The sequence below is a fragment of the Salvelinus namaycush genome, chromosome 14 (assembly GCF_016432855.1).
Source record: "Salvelinus namaycush isolate Seneca chromosome 14, SaNama_1.0, whole genome shotgun sequence".
NCBI classification, from domain to species: Eukaryota; Metazoa; Chordata; class Actinopteri; order Salmoniformes; family Salmonidae; genus Salvelinus; species Salvelinus namaycush.
Window position 1 is genome coordinate 13819396 of NC_052320.1, and position 20517 is coordinate 13839912.

Below are 20517 nucleotides of genomic sequence, written 5' to 3' on the forward strand. Positions count from 1 at the left end.
CCAAATAAATGTTATATTTCCATGGAAATACATGAGTAGCTATGAGAAAGACCCCCCCAATAGTGCTCGACTATCGAGGATCGCTATGGGGCGCAATCGGGCGATGTAGGCTTGTACACAATCACCCAACCTTAAAGTGGAAATTACTAACTTCAGAAGCTTTTTAAAACCTCAAATACACCTCAAAAAAAAAAATCTAATTAAAGATCCTACATCTGTATGATACATCACTAACATGATAGCAAGAATAACAGCATTGAGCATAATTGATTGTATAATGCTTTCTTTAAAATGATCAAATTTTCCATTTGTGAATATGTGGAAAATATTGTAAACGTATGCAGTTGAATTGCCAACAGTATGAGATACTGTGTGAGACACAGTACAGTAATGTGACACTGCTTTTCCATTCATAGATAGGAATAGATAAACATCAAATCTAATTGTATTTATCAGTTGCGCCGAATACAACCTTATCGTGAAATGCTTACTTACAAGCCCTTAACCAACGATGCAGTTCAAGAAAATAAACTAAAGTAAAAAATTTAATAAAAAGTAACACAATAAAATAACAATAATGAGGCTTTATACAGGGGGTACCGGTACCGAGTATTTTGGACCTAGACTTGGCGTTCCGGTACTGCTTGCCATGCGTTATCAGAGAGAACAGTGTATGAATTGGGTGACTGGAATCTTTTACAATTTTTTGGGCCTTCCTCTGACACCGCCTAGTATATAGGTCCTGGATGGCAGGAAGCTTGGCCTCAGTGATATACATGACCTAAATATACCCAATTTACCGTAAGAGCATAATTGGAACAGGGTGCCACAAAGGCCCATATATAAAGCAGAGTCATGAGCGACTGTATGTCCGTGGGCTACTTCAACCATCAGTCAAACACAGTCCTTGGTCATAACCTTGAAGCAGAACAGTGACTGATAGCAGGTAGCGAGTGGCTTTAATAACATACTGTGGCTTATGTATTGATGAGCTCTATATGGAATTGTTAGGTTTTGTATGATCAATGTATCTCAATAGGCTCAGGCCTGGTTTGTAACAAGTATATTCATAGTACAACTTCTCAGAGTATTCAAGAGTAATGAAAGAGTTGGTTTAGAATTTATCTTCAAAACGGTTTCTGTCCGTTGGGAATTGCCCTATTTAGGTGTGAAGTATAGAATCGGAGATGGGATCAGACAACAACATAAAAGTTGATCTCAATGACACTGTAACTATACACTATACAGTATCTACATACTATAACGCCCCAATGTAATGATGCATTATACTGTATCTCTAGAGTATAGGAATTGGAACAAACATGATTATAATGTAACTACTATTATTTCATTCATATTTGAAACTACAAAACGTACACTTGTCATTATCATGGTTCCCCATTAGGATCTGTTTCTGGAAATACCTATTTGGATAAAATGCAGAAATGATTTATTTCACCTTTATTTTAAAAGGGAGTCATACTGAGATCAAGGTCTCTTTTACAGATGAGCCCTGAATTACAGAAATGACAGAAAATACACATCAAAATATAAATACAAAATGCAAGCAGAAGTTGATAACCTGATATGGTGCAATACACAGATCGTAATGTTGTCTTTAAATGTGGTAGTTAGGAGCATACTGCGTGTGGGCATTTCTGTTATTTTCATGTATGTATTATCAGTGTAGCGCCTTCGTTTTTTCAAGGATGCATGACCACACACATAAAACCATAAGATGTTATTCATATTTGGATAGGCCTATTGTTCAAGTCATTTACATCATGCCAAGGGGATAAATGTAACTTTTTATATTTGCTATAATACTGTTTTTTAATGCCACAATACATGAATTCTTATCTAACACCACCCCCATTCAATCCAATCAGCACAATAAACCAATGAACTCTTATTATGTTCACGTCTTGGGCTTGACTGGAGAAAGGTGTTCAATTCCCAGCTACCTCCACTCAACAATGAGCACCAAGGTGCAATCAAGAAAAGGCTTAGAAATGGAGATAATGGAGGACACAATGTTTTGTCATGGACTAGGTCAGTCTCTGTCTTGTGTTGTGGGATACACCATTTCATATGCATGATGGGACATAACAAAGCAAAATAAAAGGGCATGGTACCATTATAAAAAGCGAGAGGAGAACCCTGGAACCACCAGTTGGAGATACCAGAAGGCTGTGCAGTGAAGGATTGTGGCCGTTGGTGAGTAGCAAAACTTCTAGATACTTAGTTTTTTTTGGTGCATGTTTTATGTAAAACATTTATGTTTACTTTTTTAAGTCCATGGTTACTTACATGGGGTCAAAAGCTACATCTACTCAAAGATATGTAATTGGTTTGTTAAAATCAATGACCTTATTACATGAATTCTATCTGTCAAGTTATTGAATTTTACATGTGAAATTTTGTTTAAACTACACTGAATACTTTTCTAAGGGAAAAGAGCAAGTTTGAAGAGTTACAGGATGTCGTCTTCAATCATCTCAGTGGTCCTAACACGGGATGGGATGTATCTCATGTAAAAATCACATAATTGAGGATATCAGAAACATACTTTGATCTCTCAGAAGCTGTGCGGGATTTTGTCTTGAGATAAAACAATCCCTAGGACATCTATGTAGGCTAGAAACACTGCTATGTCATTATTGGGGAGTTCTCTAATAAAATGATATGTGTTTCCATGTTTCAAGTGAAGTAAACATGGAACAGTTGACATGGTCTGCAGTGCTGCTCCTACTGGCTCTCTCAGTCAGAGGTAGGTTACTACTAGATCATACCTGGATAATAAAAAATACTTGTAATAGGCCATATTATGTGTGTAAACAGTACAAATACGCCTTGAATTCTAGGATGAATAAAATCCCAGTATGGTTTGGGGCAGAGTAAAAACAGTAAATAGAGTACTCTGAAAGGTAGATGCTTCTGTATGCGGCCTGTACACTTGTTTGTGTGCCTGTTTGTGTGCCTGTTTGCATGCTGGCTGTAGAGTGGAAACAAAGACACAGCTAAAGGAGCTATGATTAGCCTAAGTCCGGCCCTGAATACCCATTGTATGTTACAGCATATCCTCATCATCACAGGTGTCAGGTCCAGGATCCTATGACATTTGAAGTCCCTACAGTCCAGGTTACATGATTGGACTAACATTGTTACAATCTGTAATAGCATGTGAAGTTAAGCCACGTGAAACCTGTAGCACACTAGAAACACATATGTGGTACCGTGTGACTCTGTCGACAGCTAAAAGTACGTTGTTGATGCTTTATAACAGTACGACAATTTACAGTACGCTGCCAATATCCAGCTGGTTAGTATTTGTTTGTAAATAATGCGCACAGTTTACAACTGTTTCAGAATGAACATTGTTTTTCTAATATTGGCCACAGAGCCTTGAAGAGCATCAGGCCTCGAACATTCCTTTTTCAGCTATCTGTTCAATTAGTGTATCCATAACGGTGTTTAATGAACACTGTAAAAAATATCGTGCTAGTTCCACTTTTAAAAATGGCCAACTTTTTGCATCAGCTTTTTGAGAATTTCCAACATGGTATATTTTTACGTATAATATATTTCCACTTTTAGTGTTTCACAAACACTAATATATAAAGTCCAGCATAAAACAATGGCTACGATCCAACTTAATTTGAGCAAATCCAGAACTGTCATTGTACATTAGATCTACTTAATCTTTCTGATTATGTAGTTACTTTCATTGGTCGTGTCTTAGTGTTAAACATGGCTTTATGAACTTCATCGCTCAACATTTTCATCCACTTTAGCAGGAATTTGTTCCACTAGCACTAACAAGCTTTATGTATTTGCCTCTGTCAAGAGCGACTCACATGATCTTATTAATGGTGAGAATGGGTGCTCTCATCATTTAACGTCAATTTGCCAGACAGTTTTGATATCCATTCATCATGATCCATTACACCTCATAGCATAACAAACTGTTTGATACTAATATAGAAATGAGCTTTTCATTCTTCAAACATGCGTACAACATTGTGTAAAAGTATCGTAAAGTAAAACATTAAAAAATGACCCACAATCCCCTGAAAACAGAGCCACATGGCAAGTTGTTGGAATAACTTAAAATTCTTAAATTAAAAGGAAATATTATGAAAATGTAAATTAAACACAATTTTCCTTGTAGTTGTTTTTACACACACATAGTTGTTGAGATTATGCATTTATCTTATGTTGAATCAAACATTTTCATTACAGGTGAAGTGAAATAAAGTACTAATTATATTCACATAAAGATGACAACTACATTATTTATGTCAAAATAATTATATTTTCAAGTATAATTTACTAACCACCTGAATAATTTTGTATGCACAATGCACATGTAGGAATTCAGATGACTAATTCAGATTAATAACAAACTGTCCTCTCAATCTAATCCACAGAGACATTTACACAGAGAATCATCGGAGGACAAGAAGTCGAACGGTATTCTATCAAGTACCAGGCATCTATACAGTATAACAGGAACCACTACTGTGGAGCCACCCTCATTCGGCCCCAGTGGGTGGTGTCTGCTGCCCACTGCTGGAGACCGTGAGTACTGACTACAATTATGGGATAGTAGTGTCACTGTTGAGGGGAATAGAAAGTGGTCAACTATCCTATTGCATAAAACAATGAACAGATGCTTGAAGCCAACAGTCAATTACATCAAAAAATTCAAAGGGCCAGCTCGCACTTGAATGAGTAAATGTTTTGGGGGTGGGGAATAGTAGTGTATTATGTTGTAGGTTGTAACAATTCTATATGCATCCTCTCCAATTCCCCTGGACATAGTTCTTACTAGATTGGATCATGTCTGTTCCTCCTCAGGGCCCAGCTGATCCAGGTGGTTTTGAGTGAGCACAGTCTGGTCGAGGAAGAGGGCTTCGAGCAAGTGTTCAACATCTCCAAGATCTTTGTCCACTATAGCTACAACTACAAGACCTTCAACAACGACATCATGCTCATCAAGGTAAGAGACGTTCCATTCCATCCATCCCCATGAGGTAGATACGTGCAGTGTTTCAATACCCATACAGGCATACCACTTACAATGAAGCTTGGGAAAGTGGTATGCTAGTGTAGATATTGAAACCTATCCATGTTGTTAATGTGTTTCAATATTTCAGTTAGTCTACTCACTACATAACTTCAGATACTGCTGCAGCTTAGACGTTGTACCATAACATTGACTCCGCCCCCTTTGATCCCTTCTCTCTGATTGGTCAGCATCTGATTGTGTGCCTCCTGATTGGTCAGCAGCATCTGATGTTGTGCCTTTTCTGTGGTTGTGTGTGTTCCAGCTCAGTGAGCCAGCCAAGCTCAATGCCTACGTTCAGCCTGCCCCACTGCCAGAAGACGACACCCCTGCTCTCCCAGGGTACACCACCTGTACGGTGAGCGGCTGGGGTGTCACGCGTATCTACAGCTACTTCCTGTCCCCTGTGCTGCGTGCTGTGGATGTGCAGACCATTCCATACTGCCACCACTACTACTACTGGAGGATCACAGACAACATGATGTGCGCTGGGTCTCGCTTTGGTGGCAAGGACTCCTGTCAGGTAGAGACTAGCCTAATCTTGGCTCCCAGAATCAAATATTATTTTCTTAACTTTTATTTAACCAGGGAGTCATGCTGAGACCACACTCTTAAAAAAAGGGTTCCAAAAGGGTTCTGTGTCTGTCCCCATATGAGAATCCTTTTTGGTTCCAAGTAGAACTCTTTTTGGTTCCAGGTAGAACCCTTTTGGGTTTCATTAGGAACTCTCTGTGGAAAGGGTTCTGCATGGAACGCAAAAAGGTTCTCAAAGTGTTCTCCTATGGGGACAGCCTAAGAACCATTTTAGGTTCTAGATAGCCCTGCATGAAATGATCAATACACATCAATTACACAATACATGACAGGCAAACACAAAACATGAAAAGCAGAACACATCTGTCACAAGAGCCTAGGTATAGACTGCTATGAATAATAGAGGGTGTGGGCCTTTAAAACTGGGCCAGAGCCAATGGGATAGATTTAGTTTGGATTATGGAAATGTACAGTATGGGGTTCAGATAAGGGACATTCTTAAAAACCACAACAATAGCGTTTCAATGGCAGAAGAAAGTGACAAAATAAAATAAAATATCACAATTTCACAATTTAGTCGTAGAATAGAAAAACAGACACAAAACAGTGTTCTGTAAAATGTGTGGTAACTAACATGACATTTACCAGATACGAGTGGTGTATTCACACTTTATATCACTAACAAAAGGACCAGAGCTTTTGTTCATCATTGTGTCTTTTGTGTTATTGTACTACAGGGCGACTCGGGCGGACCCCTTATCTGCAATGGAAACTTGGAAGGCATCGTTTCATGGGGAATCAGCTGTGCCAACCCTTACTTCCCAGGAGTCTACACTCAAGTCAGAATGTATGTCAGATGGATCGACTGGATCATCAACAGTGACAACCCCAACAACTGAATCAAGACCAATGTCCAGGAAGGGTAGCGCACACAGGGAAGAGAACAGTTCCACAATTAATTGAATAGAAGGATATAAATCACCATGAGGTAAAATAAAATACTACACTATTCCACTCCTGCTTGTCACAGTTTTAAACCATATGAACAAGAGCAGTGGCTGTGGCATCACATTAGCTGTGAGTAGAGGGCCAACATAGAGGCAATATTAGGGGAAGTAGCACAGAGATCCTACAGTATGTCATTCTGTGTGGAATAGCAATAAACCACAATTTTCTCATTAACTTAGTTATCTTTGGACACTGACTAAATTATGTCTTTACAGATATCAGATTTAAGCATTGAGGTTCTGAGGTCGTAAGAATCTGATGATTATTAACCTTGTATTAAACCTACAAACATGATTGACAGTTCGACTTTGTTATTCTGTTGTGAAGAGAGAAAAAATGCTGTATAAACTGTTAAGACTCTTGCTTGAAATGTACTGATTCATGTTACCATACTAGAACGCATTAATTACTTTACATGTATAAGGTATGTATATTTTGGGGTCAATGAAAAGTGGATGGGAAGTAGGAATATGGAAAGACAGTGTAGAAGCTTCATATTCTGTTCCATGTTTCTGAGGAGAGAGGTGAAACGCAATTGTTAGTCTCTGATAAGGCAGGCCAGCTGCGGAACTAAGGAGGAGTGAGGAATGCGTCTCGAGGTCAAATCAACAGATGAAGTGAGAAGAAACCTCTGGGAGGGGGGCCAGAGTGGCCCATCACAACGCCTTTCCTACTGTAGTACTTTTTACATATATTTTACCTTTATTTAACTAGGCAAGTCAGTTTTAAGAACAAATTCTTATTTACAATGATGGCCTACCTTGTTCAAGGGCAGAACAACAGACTTTTACCTTGTCAACTCTGGGATTCAATCCAGCAACCTTTCGGTTACTGGCCCAACGCTCTAACCACTAGGCTACCTGCCGCCCCAGGTAGAATAAAGTTAAATAAAGTTTTTAAAAAAATATATACATATGTGCTTGTGTAATCATGCCTCGTCTTTGCAGCTGTATGACCCAGTGGGTGAATAAACTTGGTATGAGCTTTTTCCGTTTGAGTTTTTACTCAGTTTGTTCAGAAGCTATCAAAACCCAATCTATTATTATAGGTTTTTATTATAATGAATTAATAATCATCATACAACCACTCTATAACAATAAATACTTTATTTTTTGGTATTAGGTCTTTCTGTGTTTTTTTATTTACATTTCTACCCTCACTGCACATACATGTATCAATCAATCATAATTTACTAGTTATAAAGATTTGGTACAAGTCTGCAGGTATAATCAATAATGCATTATGATGCATGATTTTGCATAATGGATTGTAAGACTTGTCATAAGCATACGAATGAGCCATTATAATTTAAGTAACCCCTGTTTAAAAGGAAAGTCATTAGCCAGAGTAAAGTAATGATAAAGGTTGGGGTCTATTCCATTTAAAATCAGTACATTCAGGAAGTAGGAATTTCCCCCCAACCCTATATGGTAATGATCTCTTTAAAAGTCATTACACACGCTAGGCTTCCCCTAGAGAGTGGGCCAGTGCCCCTCCCACCCAGACCATGTGTGAGCTGTGGGGCTCTTAAAAACCTGCTTGTTGGGTACAGCTTTCAATCCATCCACTCTCTATTTCCACCTTTACTCTCTCCTTTTCTCTCTCAACAGACACTTACAAAGAAAGGGTTGGTATGACAGACTTCGGGATCGGTGAGTTAAGGGTAGACGGAGCAGACACAGAAGCCAGGAATCACTCGAGTGAAGAGGAAAATGAGGATTGGATTAAACCTCTTATTCACCAGTCCCAGGGGGCTAAAGAGTTTGCCTACTGCCCCTACAGTAAGTTCCGGGTGGGGGCAGCCCTGTTGGCACATGATGGGACAGTTTTTACAGGTGAGGGGCTTTCAAATAATATAATAATAGTATAATATAACAATAAGAATAAGAATACATGGGTTGGGGGCTGATAAAAATGCTTCAATTTATTTATTTAGTATGTTGAATACTGCCGTAACTCTTCAGGTGGCTTAAAAGAACTACAGTCATGATAATTTATAACAATGTTATGCACCATGGAATAAAGAACATTTAATGGTATTCTGTTAAGGAATGGAAATAGAAAAATAACATAACAATAGAGAGAGAAATGATAAAAAATATAATAACTTTGAACATCCTTTGATGTTATAAAGTTTGTTGACAGGCCAGAGGATAAAGTCAGACAGGCCAGAGGATAAAGTCAGACAGGCCAGTGTATAAAGTCAGACAGGACAGTGGATAAAGTCAGACAGGCCAGTGAATAAAGTCAGACAGGCCAGAGGATAAAGTCAGACAGGCCAGTGGATAAAGTCAGACAGGCCAGAGGATAAAGTCAGACAGGCCAGTGTATAAAGTCAGACAGGACAGTGTATAAAGTCAGACAGGCCAGTGAGTAAAGTCAGACAGGCCAGAGGATAAAGTCAGACAGGCCAGAGGATAAAAATCAGACAGGTCAGATGATAAAGTCAGACAGGCCAGAGGATAAAAATCAGACAGGTCAGAGGATAAAGTCAGACAGGCCAGTGTATAAAGTCAGACAGGACAGTGTATAAAGTCAGACAGGCCAGTGTATAAAGTCAGACAGGCCAGAGGATAAAGTCAGACAGGCCAGAGGATAAAGTCAGACAGGCCAGTGGATACAAACAGGATCTTTCTGATTCAGTATTGTTTGTGTCTGTTCTGTTGTGTCTGTTCTGCTTGAAGTCACAACCCAGACATTTTAAAGATGTCGATTTTAGGTAGATTTTCTACATTCCTGTTCAGTGCAGGTCATATGAGACATGAATATATGTGACACTAAGATTGCCCTTAGAAGCATCAAATTGAACCCTCTGAGTGTGAGTCAAGAATGATAATTGAGAGTCATTATTTTATAGTGTTATTAAATGAAGTGATGTGTTCTGTTTTTAATGTGATGCCCTTTCAGAGATTCCAGGAACTCTTACAAATGCAGAATTTTTCTTAACAGGATGCAATGTAGAAAATGCTAGCTACAACCTTGGCCTCTGTGCAGAGAGGACCGCTATTGCAAAAGCTGTTTCCGGGGGATACAGAAGTTTTAAGGCTATTGCTATTGCCAGGTACATACTTTTTAAAACTTTGCCTTGTTTCTGAGTAAACAACGGTCAGTTGATCGATGATGTCTGAATCCCAAAAAAGTATTGATTCAGTCATCCTGTTGATTTCATCAAGTTAAGATTAGTACATACAATTATTAATGACCCCATCATAGAGTTCATTGGGTTTTGCTTCCCCTCAGAGTATGTAGATGGTTATAAACCATTCTACTATCAAAGTCATGCTGATATAAACAGTCATTTGGGGTATGTCTTAGTCTTCCTGAAATGTTCAGTAGATAATTAATAGAGAAAATACAAAAAAATTGTAATTTCTGCACAACTATACTATTATGGTCAACACTAACTATATTGGTACACACAGTACTACAAATGACCATTGAGGGTAATGTTGTTAATGACATGATTGATTTTGTAGTGACCTGGAAGACCAGTTCATCTCACCATGTGGAGGTTGCAGACAGTTCATGAGAGAGGTACATAAATGATTTATACAATTTAGATATGTGAATGAGTGCATTGATAATGGAACAAAGGTTTAATCCAGGAAACCAACATGTATGGTTGTTTTCAAATCAAAGGTACATCACACAGCCTGAACCAGTACCTGGACATGAGGAGACGAGATCTCCTCTGACATCCAGGATCCTTCAATTGAAAGTCCCATTAACCAGCTCTGCAAATGTTATAATGTCAAAATATGTTCACTACCACAAAAACATGGAGTTTCGCAGAACAGCTATCGTCATTACTGCCGTTACGCACGGTCTGTACTTCCAAAAAAGGTGACCAAGTGCCCACGCGCCAAATCCACCTTCGGCACATCCAATGAAGTCACTCGGCCACGTACAGGTCGGTTGATCCAGCAGCAGAACAGTATCACGAAAGATAATTAATAAAAATATAGATTTATACCTAACGGCAGTAATATCGATAGTTGCTCTTCGAAACTCCATATTTTGGTGAGCACCGAACGTATTTTGACATTATAACGTTTCCAGAGCTGGTTAATGGGACTTTTATTCAAGAATCCTGGGCGTCAGAGAGTGATCTTGTCTCCTCAAACCCAGGTACTGGTTCACACACAGCCATGCATCTATAATGGAAAAATCTAAAATAATCTAATTTCCCTTTTCTTTGTAGTTTGGTGATCATTGGTCCGTCTACCTATCCAAGCCTGATGGTTCTTACAAGGAAATGACTATAGAAGACCTGCTTCCTGTGTCCTTTGGGCCCGAAGACCTGAAGAAAAAGAGATTGTTCACCACAAAGAATGGGTCATAAATGTATTCACAAGACAAGAGGCAAAACCAGAATCGTTCATAACGGCATTACAAGTCCGTGAAATGTTAGACTGCTGAGCTGGATAATGGGCTGATTTGCCAGCCAATAGGACTATACATTTTATTAGTTGAATAATGTCATTGGATATTCTTTTTCTTCTGTCTGTGCCTTTGAAATTAGGAAAATCTGTCTCAATGTGTTTTCAAACAATTGTTTGAAATGCAGTAAATTACATCAAATGATATTATGCTACACAGCTCATAATCACATTAGTATTTGTATGTGTATGATTTGCGAGTGTTTGTTTGAAGTATGAAGTATCAATGTTGAAAATGCATTTTGATGTATTACTCATTAATATTACAATATTTTAGGACATTTGTGTAAAGTTTTGATTGTGTTTAGGCCTATTTGCATCATTTGCTGACACCAATAACATTGTCATTGTCTCTTTAATTTTAGAAACAGGTCAAGTTAAAAAAAAACGTCATGTGACACTAGAAGCACGTTCTCTGTGACTGTTCCAGTTTGTTTACATAACTATTCGTCCTTGTGTTGTGTAACGTTGGGAAGGTAGTTTCCTGTTTGGGGGTGGAAGGTGTAAGAAATACCATTGTAAATAACACAAGCATATTGCTATTACATTGTTATAACTAACTTCTTTCTAAGCAGGGTTTCTTACAAACTCATGAGCAGAACCTGAGACCCACACACACCCAAGGACAGAGGGCTGGCACAGACCTTCCATAAACACTGATAAGAAAAGAGTGCTTGGGTCTGCATTTCACGAAATAATGAGACACACACATAACCAAGGACAGAGGGCTGACATAAACCTTTCATAAACACTGATTAAATAGGAACATCTGCGCACACACCTAAATCTCCTGTTTTAGCTGAACATTTGGTAACAAAGAACTTTTGCTACAAGACTCAGAAGGATGACGCACAGCTCATCAGGACCAATCTGAGAAGACAACAACCTGATCAGGACCAACCAGAAAACCAGATCTACCAGACTCAACCTACTTTCTGTCCTGTATAAAATGTCTATGTATTTCTGTTATCTGGGCTCTGTCTGCAGGTTCCTTACGAGCTGAATGAACGAGTCCAAGCATGCTTGTATCAGATATCTTTACCTCTGAATAAAACTGCTTTTTATTATACGAATATCCACCCTGTCCAGAGTCTCTACTTCGTCTCAGTTCTCCAGTAAACTTGTGTCATCAACAAAGGGCATCAAGCGAGACGGTGGATGTGGTTGGAAGAGCGCGCTTGTTTGAAATGGAAAAGCGTCGCGCTAGCTTTTGATAAAGAAGAACATCAAGACGAAGCAGGTGCTTTATAAGTGGGATGCAGTGTTGAGTAGTTGATCTAGAAGTGTTGGAGAGACTACAGAAAGATAGGGAGGGTGTTGATCCATCTGATTTGTTTAAGAGACGTCTGGATTTTATTTATTTTATGTTTATTTATTTAACCTTTATTTAACTAGGCAAGTCAGTTAAGAACAAATTCTTATTTACAATGACAGCCAAACCCGGACGACGCTGGGCCAATTGTGCGCTGCCTCATGGGGCTCCCAATCACGGCCGGATGTGATACAGCCTGGAATTGAACCAGGGACTGTAGTGACACCTCTTGCACTGAGATGCAGTGCCTTACTCGGGAGCCCACTGCGCCACAGGATTTTGTGGCCATTTGCACAGATGACGTACTGTGTCAGCATTTGTAGTGCAGGAATGTGGGGTGGAAGTCAGGAGGAATGTGGGGTGGAAGTCAGGAAACGTATTACAGATCATCTGTATGTATATACGGCAGAGCCGATGGCCATACTGTTGGCCTTGCAGTGGGTGAAGGAAGTCAAGCCAGACAGAGTAGTTATTTGCTCTGATTAATGTGCAGTGTTAATGAGTCTCCAGTCATTTATGTCACGTAGCAGACAAGACCTGCTTTATGAGGTGCTACAAACCCATGGCAGGATTAGACAGATGGGTATACAGATAAGATTTACTTGAATCCCAGCCCATGTGGGGGTGGAGGGGAACGAGGCAGTTGATGTACTGGCTAAACAAGCACTTAGTAGTGGGGATGTTGTAGTTTCAATGAGCAAGGCAAAAAGCCTGATATGGACAGTGATGGTGCGGAGATGGCGGGAGCAGTGGAATAGAGATACTAAGGGAAGGCATTTATTTCAAGTACAGAGTTATGTCGGGGAGGGGAAGATGGCAGGAAGGGAAAGAAGAGAGGAGGCTATTTTTACAAAATTAAAGGTTGGACACAGCCAGTTTAATAAGTCTTAAATGTGACAGGAAAGCATCCAACAGGAAAGTGTGATTATTGCCAGGAAACAGAGACTGTGGAGCATGTATTGCTACAGTGTGGGCAGTATCAGAGGGAAAGAGAGAGGCTGAGATATAGTATGAGGGAAAAGGGGATACTGGAAATTAAAGTATATTGAGAAGTATGGCATTAGATATAGTCTCAAATATTTTGTTATCTTTTTTAAGAGCAACGGGGCTGGCAGGTAGGATTTAGTTTCTCCCTGTCTCTGGCCCATACTTCAGTACAGTAAGTGGTGGTAATGCACCATCACGTTGGATGCTAACCGCTGATAAACCCCACAGAAGAAGAAGAAGAGTGCTACATCTTGATGGGTTCATGATGATTGTACAGAGATTGTGACAGCCGGTTAAATGGCGTCCCTTGAGAAGGCAAGAACAAGATGTATGTCAGGAGAAATGCAGTATTATCACAAGGAGACGTATACTTGGAATACGGAGGAGCAATGGAGGGAAAAAGAGAGGCAGAGGAGGTCTAAGAGAGAGAGGGAGGAAGAGGTAGGTGGTAGGTGTGGTGAAGTTCTCTGAGCCCTAGGGTCAGGATAAAGATTAGTAAATGTTTTATTAATTTTTTACCCATTTGTGGTTTCAGGGTGTGTGAAAACAGAGTTGGGTGCTGTGGAATCGGTAACCAGAAGTGGTCTTGTGATAATTGTTTGTGTTTCTGCTGGGCAGTGGGAGAAGGCTCTCTGTGTTAAACGAATGGGGGCAAGAAATGTGAATTGTTTTGCTCTCAAGAAAAGGCCGCCATTGAAAAGAGTGATTACTGAGGTAGCGGTAAATGTAAAAGTTGATCAACTGAAGGGGAAGATTCCCGGTGTTTTGGATGCTCGTCGTTTGGTGCAACGCAGACAGGGTGGCGTGAGTGGTGAAACAGAACAGTCATTGTCTGTTCTTTTGAGTTTTGATGTTGATTCTTTGCCCGACAAAGTGATGTTAGGATATATAAGGTATCCTGTATGAGCTTTTGTGCCGAATACATTACGTTGTTACAGGTGTCAAGCTTATGGGCATCTGACAGCAGTGTGTAGGAGGGAGGTTCCTTGGTGTGAGAAGTGTGCAGAAGGACATGAGACAAAGGAATGTGTAGCATTGGGGAAAGTAGTGGTATGTGTTAAATGTAGGGGTGCCCATGGGGCTGGGGATCAGAAATGTCCCGTGCGAGAGAGGCAGGTTGAGGTTTCAAGGGTTAGAATAGTGCAGAAGTTGTCATATGCTGAGGCAGTGAAGAAAGTAGATAGATGGGTCAAGGGGGAGGGATCCGGAGAGGAGTGGTGTGAGTAGTAGAACTGTACCAGTACAGAGGGATAGGGCAACAAGTGATATATGTTTGAGTAAGATTGGATTTTTAGCATTTATAGCAATGGTTATCAACTGTACTGCTGTGAGGGAACGTAAGTCGCAGAAAATTGAGGTTGTGGTGGCAGCTGCAGAGAGGTATTTGGGTGTGCGAGACTTGACATCAGAAGAGTTACAGGGTGTGTTAAGTAATGGTGTCCCATCCTTTCAGGTTGTTGACCTGAGGGATGACTAAATAGCACTTGGAAAGTTCCTCGGCGTACACATCAGGGACAAACTGAAATGGTCCACCCACATAGACAGTGAGGTGAAGAAGGTGCAACAGTGCCTCTTCAATCTCAGGAGGCTGAGGAAATGTAGCTTGTCACCTAAAACCCTCACAAACTTCTACAGATGAACAATTCAGAGCATCCTGTCGGCTGTATCTCCGCCTGGTACGGCAACTGCACCGCCCACAACTGCAGGGCTCTCCAGAGGGTGGTGCGGTCTGCACAACACATCACCGTAGGCAAACTACCTGCCCTCCAGGACACCTACAGCACCCAATGTCACAGGAAGGCAAAAAAGATCATCAAGGACAACAAACACCTGAGCCACTGCTTGTTCACCCCGCTACCATCCAGAAGGCGAGGTCACTACAGGTGGATCAAAGCTGGGACCAAAAGACTGAAAAATAGCTTCTATCTCAAGGCCATCAGACTGTTAAACAGCCATCACTAACACAGAGAGGCTGCTGCCTACATACAGACTTGAAATCATTCGCCACTCTTAACAAATGGATCACTAGTCACTTTATTAATGCCACTTTAATAATGATGTTTACATATCTTGCACTATTCATCCAAGATGAATATACTGTATTTTATACTGTCTATTGCATCTCGTCTATGCCGGTCTGTCATGGCCCATCCATATATTTATATGTACATATTCTTATTCCATCCCTTTACTTAGATTTGTGTGTATTATGTAGTTGTTGTGAAATTGTTAGATTACTTGTTAAATATTGCTGCACTGTCGGAACTAGAAGCACAAGCATTTCGCTACACTCGCAATAACATCTGTTAACCATGTGTATGTGACAATAAGATTTGATTTGAATAGATTTAAATAGCGGAGCAGTATACAGGAGTTGTACTCCAGTCGCGTAGATGGCGGTAATGCAACATTTATTGGATGCCAAACGCCGTTAAACCTCATCAAAGAAGAAGTTGTGTAACGTTATGAACGACGAGGACTGACGGAGAAAGTAAAAACAAAGCGAAACTTACCATTTTTGGTAAAGCATGTCTGTAAAACATGCCATCAGCCGTGGGGTGGAGTTGGGACGGTCGGTTATCCAGCTAGGTCTCCTCAAACCTGCTGGTCGACTTGCAGCAAAGTTCCGAGGTGAGCGTCTTCGTGTAGGCCAACCAGCCCGCACCGTTCAGCCTCAGACTTTCCTGCCAGTTCGGTACCGATATTTCCGCATGTCGTTGAGGGGTCTTGCAGCACAGCTGCAGTCCGGTGGTTTCAGGAGGTTTGGGGGCAGCGGCTCGCCAAGAAACAGAGCAGTGTTTTTGGCTTTCGGTCTCGGTGTGGGGTTGATCGAACAACAGCTCGATGATGATCGAAGGAGTGCTGCGACATGCCAGGAAATCCAGGTAAACAACATGGCTGTTGACAACAAATTGATCTACAAGTGCTAGCTATCTACAATCTAAAATATTTTATTGATATGTTGAAAAATGGTATTTTTGTGAGTCATCAGTTTTTATCTTTAGTTTGGACAGGAATATCACATTTAAATATTACATTTAGTAAAATAAAATAATAATTACATATCTAATAATAATTTAATAACGTTGTTAATAAAAATGTGTTATTTAATCTAAAAGGCCTACATTTCACCTCTTTTCTAAAGGCTGTGTTTACCAAGAAGAAGTACTGCAGTCCTCTCAAGTGCTTCACCTCGGGCTACAAGCTGGAGGACTATGTTATTGGGAAGCAGATAGGAAAAGGCTCCAACGCTGCAGTGTATGAAGCTGCGGCACCATTCGCTGTGCCCAGGGACATGGAGAGTGACCGGTGTTCCCTAAATGACCAGCTCAGTGAAGATGGAGAGGTGGCCACTGGGTCTCTGAGGAGCCCCTCCAGCTCCCTGGGCATCTATCCTCTAGCTGTCAAGATGATGTGGAACTTTGGGGTGGGTGTCTGTCAAGATAATGTCCTTTTCCCCCGAAGTGTGCACTTGTTCACTTTCCTTCATGGATTTAAAGTGAATGAACTGGTATAAGAAATTTGGTGGAAACCGTCTAGCCCATTCTTACACCAATCTACACTACAGAAAAAATGACAGATTATTGGGGCACAGGGAGAGTGTTACTTTTTTATTTTTAAATATTACTGTAGAATATAGGCTATGTTCAGCATGCAATTGGCATAGTAATAAGACTCTTCCCTGTTCCCCTGCAGGCTGGTTCATCAAGCGAGGCTATTCTGAGATCCATGTCCCAGGAGCTGGTCCCCGCAGGCCCTCTCGCCATGAAACAGGAAAAAGAGGAACAGATTGCACTAAATGGGTTAGTATCAGCAGTCAGTCATAGCATCAACTTACTTTCAATAGACACAAAATAGCCCAACATATTTTGGAGTGTTTTGCCATGCATCAAAAGAGTGCATTGAAAGTTTTATTTCCGTTGGTCTGTTTTGCAGGTATTTTGGGGAAGTGCCCAAGAGGGTTTCTGCCCACCCCAATGTGATCAGGGTGTTCCGGGCATTCACAGCGGATGTACCCCTTCTACCCGGTGCCCAGGAGGAGTACCCTGATGTCCTGCCAGCCAGACTCAACCCTGAGGGCCTGGGCAACAACCGTACTCTGTTCCTGGTCATGAAGAAGTAAGCATAATTCTCCCACATCGATCCTGTATCTCAGTGTCCCAGCCCCAGATTAACTTGTGTCATGGAACATTACACAATTAGTCATGCAATCCTGTGTTTTACTGCTTAAAGAATAGTCTCATGTTATATGCTAGTGTTTTTTCTAACCTGATACAAACTTTGTGTGACTTGGCTAAGATCCGTTTAGGTGCGGCTGCAGCATGTGAGACATCCCGTGGGGTTTACTATCTGCAGGAAGTCAGCTGTGTGGAACCTTGCAGGAAGGAGCACATTATAATGTGAACTGTGACAAAACGCAGTTAAACGGTTGAGCCCTCGTGCCTGGGGCAACAACCTGGGCAACAAGCCCTCGTTCCTGTAACAACAACCTGGGGCTATCTTAATCTGCACAGACAAACCAATCGCCTTTTACACTGTTCCGACACTTCTGCTAAACTGCCACGTAGACAAGAGGTTGTACTTCTTCTATAAAAGCAGAAACCCGACTATTTTTAAGCTTTCAACTGAACCATTCTTGGTCATGGTTGATTGCTTCATTTTTGCTAATCTTATAATAATGTTGTTGTTACAGGAATCTACAGTCTCTCTCTTCCTATAAAATTTCTGACAGTCAACTCTTGGACTAAAAAGCTTTTTTTTTTTATACCAGACCGGACCATTTTGTGTGCAGATTATCCATCCCAGTAGTTATTTGTTCACCCAACCTAGTGCATACTGATCTTTCCTCCCCCTGTTTCCATAGTTACCCATTCACCCTGCGTCAGTACCTGGAGGTGAACGTGCCCAGTAGGAGAGAGTGCTCTCTGATGATGCTGCAGCTGCTAGAGGGGGTCGACCACCTGTACAGACAGGGCATCGCTCACAGGGACCTTAAGTCAGACAACGTGCTCCTGGAGTTTGACTCAGGTCAGAGAGAGAGAGCAACAGGGCAAGCTCAGGCATGGTATCTTGAGTGTCATAAAGCTTTGCCATGTTTTTAAGTTAAATATGAAATTCATTTACAAAAGACATGGTTAGAATTCTGTCTTGATGTTTTTTCTCTATCCAAATGCAAATGAAGATATTTACATGGCATGTGATACTAATTAATTCATTAATGCTTATCATATTAGTTTTAATCAAATAATCCTATTGCTATTTGGCATCTCTATTGTTCAGAGGGCTGCCCCCGCCTGATAATCACAGACTTCGGCTGCTGTTTGGCTCAGAGTGACTCTAGTCTCCAACTACCCTTTAACACTATGTGGGTGAACAGAGGAGGCAACTCCTGCCTGATGGCACCTGAGGTAAGCTCCTATCATCAGAGAAATAGAAAACAACAACCTTTTCAATCAAGATCCATGCAAGCATTGTCTCTTGTGACAGACTGTTAACATAAATGGAAACATTTTCCTGATTTTGGGATTAAAATACAGCTCTATCTCTCTATAGGTTGTCACTGCAGTTCCTGGGCAGGGTGTGGTTGTCAATTACAGCAAGGCAGATGCATGGGCTGTCGGGGCCATTTCTTATGAGATATTTGGCCAGGCCAACCCGTTCTATGGAGCAGGTGGACTGGAAAGCAGGAATTTCCAGGAGATCCAGCTCCCTGCCCTGCCTGCCTGTGTATCTGCTGACATGCAACTAGTCGTCAAGCTGCTTCTGCGTAGGAACCCCAATAAGGTACAGAGTCTAGTAAGGAATTTAATTAGATTATATGGCCATCACTTCGTTGAAGGGTATGTTAAAAATTATTTCCTAATTTCTCAGAGATTCTCAGAGAGTATTTGTGTGAGAAACAAGATGAACTTGTTCATTATGCAGTACTCCATTCACTACGTAAGGGCTTGGTGATTAGTATTGGAAGTCGTTATGTCGTTATGTACACTATCAGAGAATCCCATGCTCCTATTGTTGTTTATTTTGCAGCGCCCCAGTGCCAGAGTGGCTGCCAACATGCTGCATCTGAGCCTCTGGGGAAGGCGTGCCCTTGCCAATCAGGACAGCGCTGGCATGAAGAAGCTAGCTGATTGGCTGCTGTGCCAGTCTGCTGTGGTGCTCCTGAGGGGCTGCGGCCCCAGTGGGAGCTCGGTGGAGGCGGAGCTACAGAGGTGCTTCCTGTCTAACCTGGACCTGGAAGACCTCCGATTGGCTGTCAGCTTCCTCATGTACGGACGAGAACAGGGCAGAGCCAGCATCATGTCGCTTTAGGTCCTCAGTCTAACCCAGAGACATATATGTGTAACTCTGGTCTAACCTGTTGAGTTTGAATGTAGGTGAACATAGTGCCAGGGGTGGAAAATGGAATTTAAAAAAGTCACTGTGAATTTGTGGGAACCCACCAATATAAAATCGAAATAGTTTCTCTCCCCATTTCCACCCCTGTCTATAGAGCTTTCGGGAAACAAATATAAGCACTTTTTAATTCATGCTAAGACTCCATATGTTAGGGGGTTGAATTTTATTTTGGGAATTTTTGCACTTTGTCCAGTTTGGACCTGGTCAATGACATGCTTGAGGTTTACCCCTTTGTTTGGTTTGTGTATTTTCCAAATCATCACATCTTACCTGAGTTGCACCACTACGGTCTCATATAGACTATTCCATAGCCTCTATGAGCGTGTTTTTGACTAAGACCATGAGGTAGTCAATGTATTTACTGTATGTCAAGGATGATATGATAAAGCATCTAAATATCTCCAGATGGTTATGTAGCAGAATATCAGTTCAGATTTAATAGCAATACCAGATCACTGTATTTCACATTTTGAGTTAAAAGTCCTTTATTTAAATAAAATGAAAGTCCATGCATGCGAAAATTGATTCATGGGACATTTTAGAATATAGTCCTATAAAAATTACAGAATGAGTTTTGTTTCTGACAACAAACACTTTGTGAAGCTACGTTTTTAATTGTGAGGATGTTTTTAATAAACACTGGATGTAGTGTAAAAGACATATCCAAAGATTATAATAAAGTGTTAGTGTTTGAACTTGGTGTTTCCTTGAGTCCCTAGCGTTGATAGCAAAATAATAATGTATTTCATTATCTAGCAAAGATTGTACGC

At 40.8% G+C, this 20517-nt stretch overlaps 3 protein-coding genes across 3 annotated transcripts; all 3 read left to right on the forward strand.

Moving 5' to 3' along the window:
* The first annotated feature begins 2715 nt into the window (after nucleotides 1-2715).
* Nucleotides 2716-6501, forward strand: LOC120059622 (trypsin I-P1). Its single transcript, XM_039008748.1, has 5 exons — nucleotides 2716-2770; nucleotides 4431-4581; nucleotides 4861-5002; nucleotides 5334-5591; nucleotides 6340-6501. The coding sequence occupies exons 1-5, from the start codon at nucleotides 2716-2718 to the stop codon at nucleotides 6499-6501; spliced, it is 768 nt and encodes a 255-aa protein (XP_038864676.1).
* Nucleotides 6502-8243: 1742 nt separating this feature from the next.
* Nucleotides 8244-10952, forward strand: LOC120059623 (cytidine deaminase-like). The gene is made up of 4 exons (XM_039008749.1): nucleotides 8244-8445; nucleotides 9560-9671; nucleotides 10087-10144; nucleotides 10812-10952. The coding sequence occupies exons 1-4, from the start codon at nucleotides 8244-8246 to the stop codon at nucleotides 10950-10952; spliced, it is 513 nt and encodes a 170-aa protein (XP_038864677.1).
* Nucleotides 10953-15780: 4828 nt separating this feature from the next.
* Nucleotides 15781-20442, forward strand: pink1 (PTEN induced kinase 1). Its single transcript, XM_039008017.1, has 8 exons — nucleotides 15781-16233; nucleotides 16494-16775; nucleotides 17045-17151; nucleotides 17285-17467; nucleotides 18213-18376; nucleotides 18629-18756; nucleotides 18902-19132; nucleotides 19379-20442. The coding sequence occupies exons 1-8, from the start codon at nucleotides 15877-15879 to the stop codon at nucleotides 19658-19660; spliced, it is 1734 nt and encodes a 577-aa protein (XP_038863945.1). The 5' UTR covers nucleotides 15781-15876; the 3' UTR covers nucleotides 19661-20442.
* Nucleotides 20443-20517: the final 75 nt, after the last annotated feature.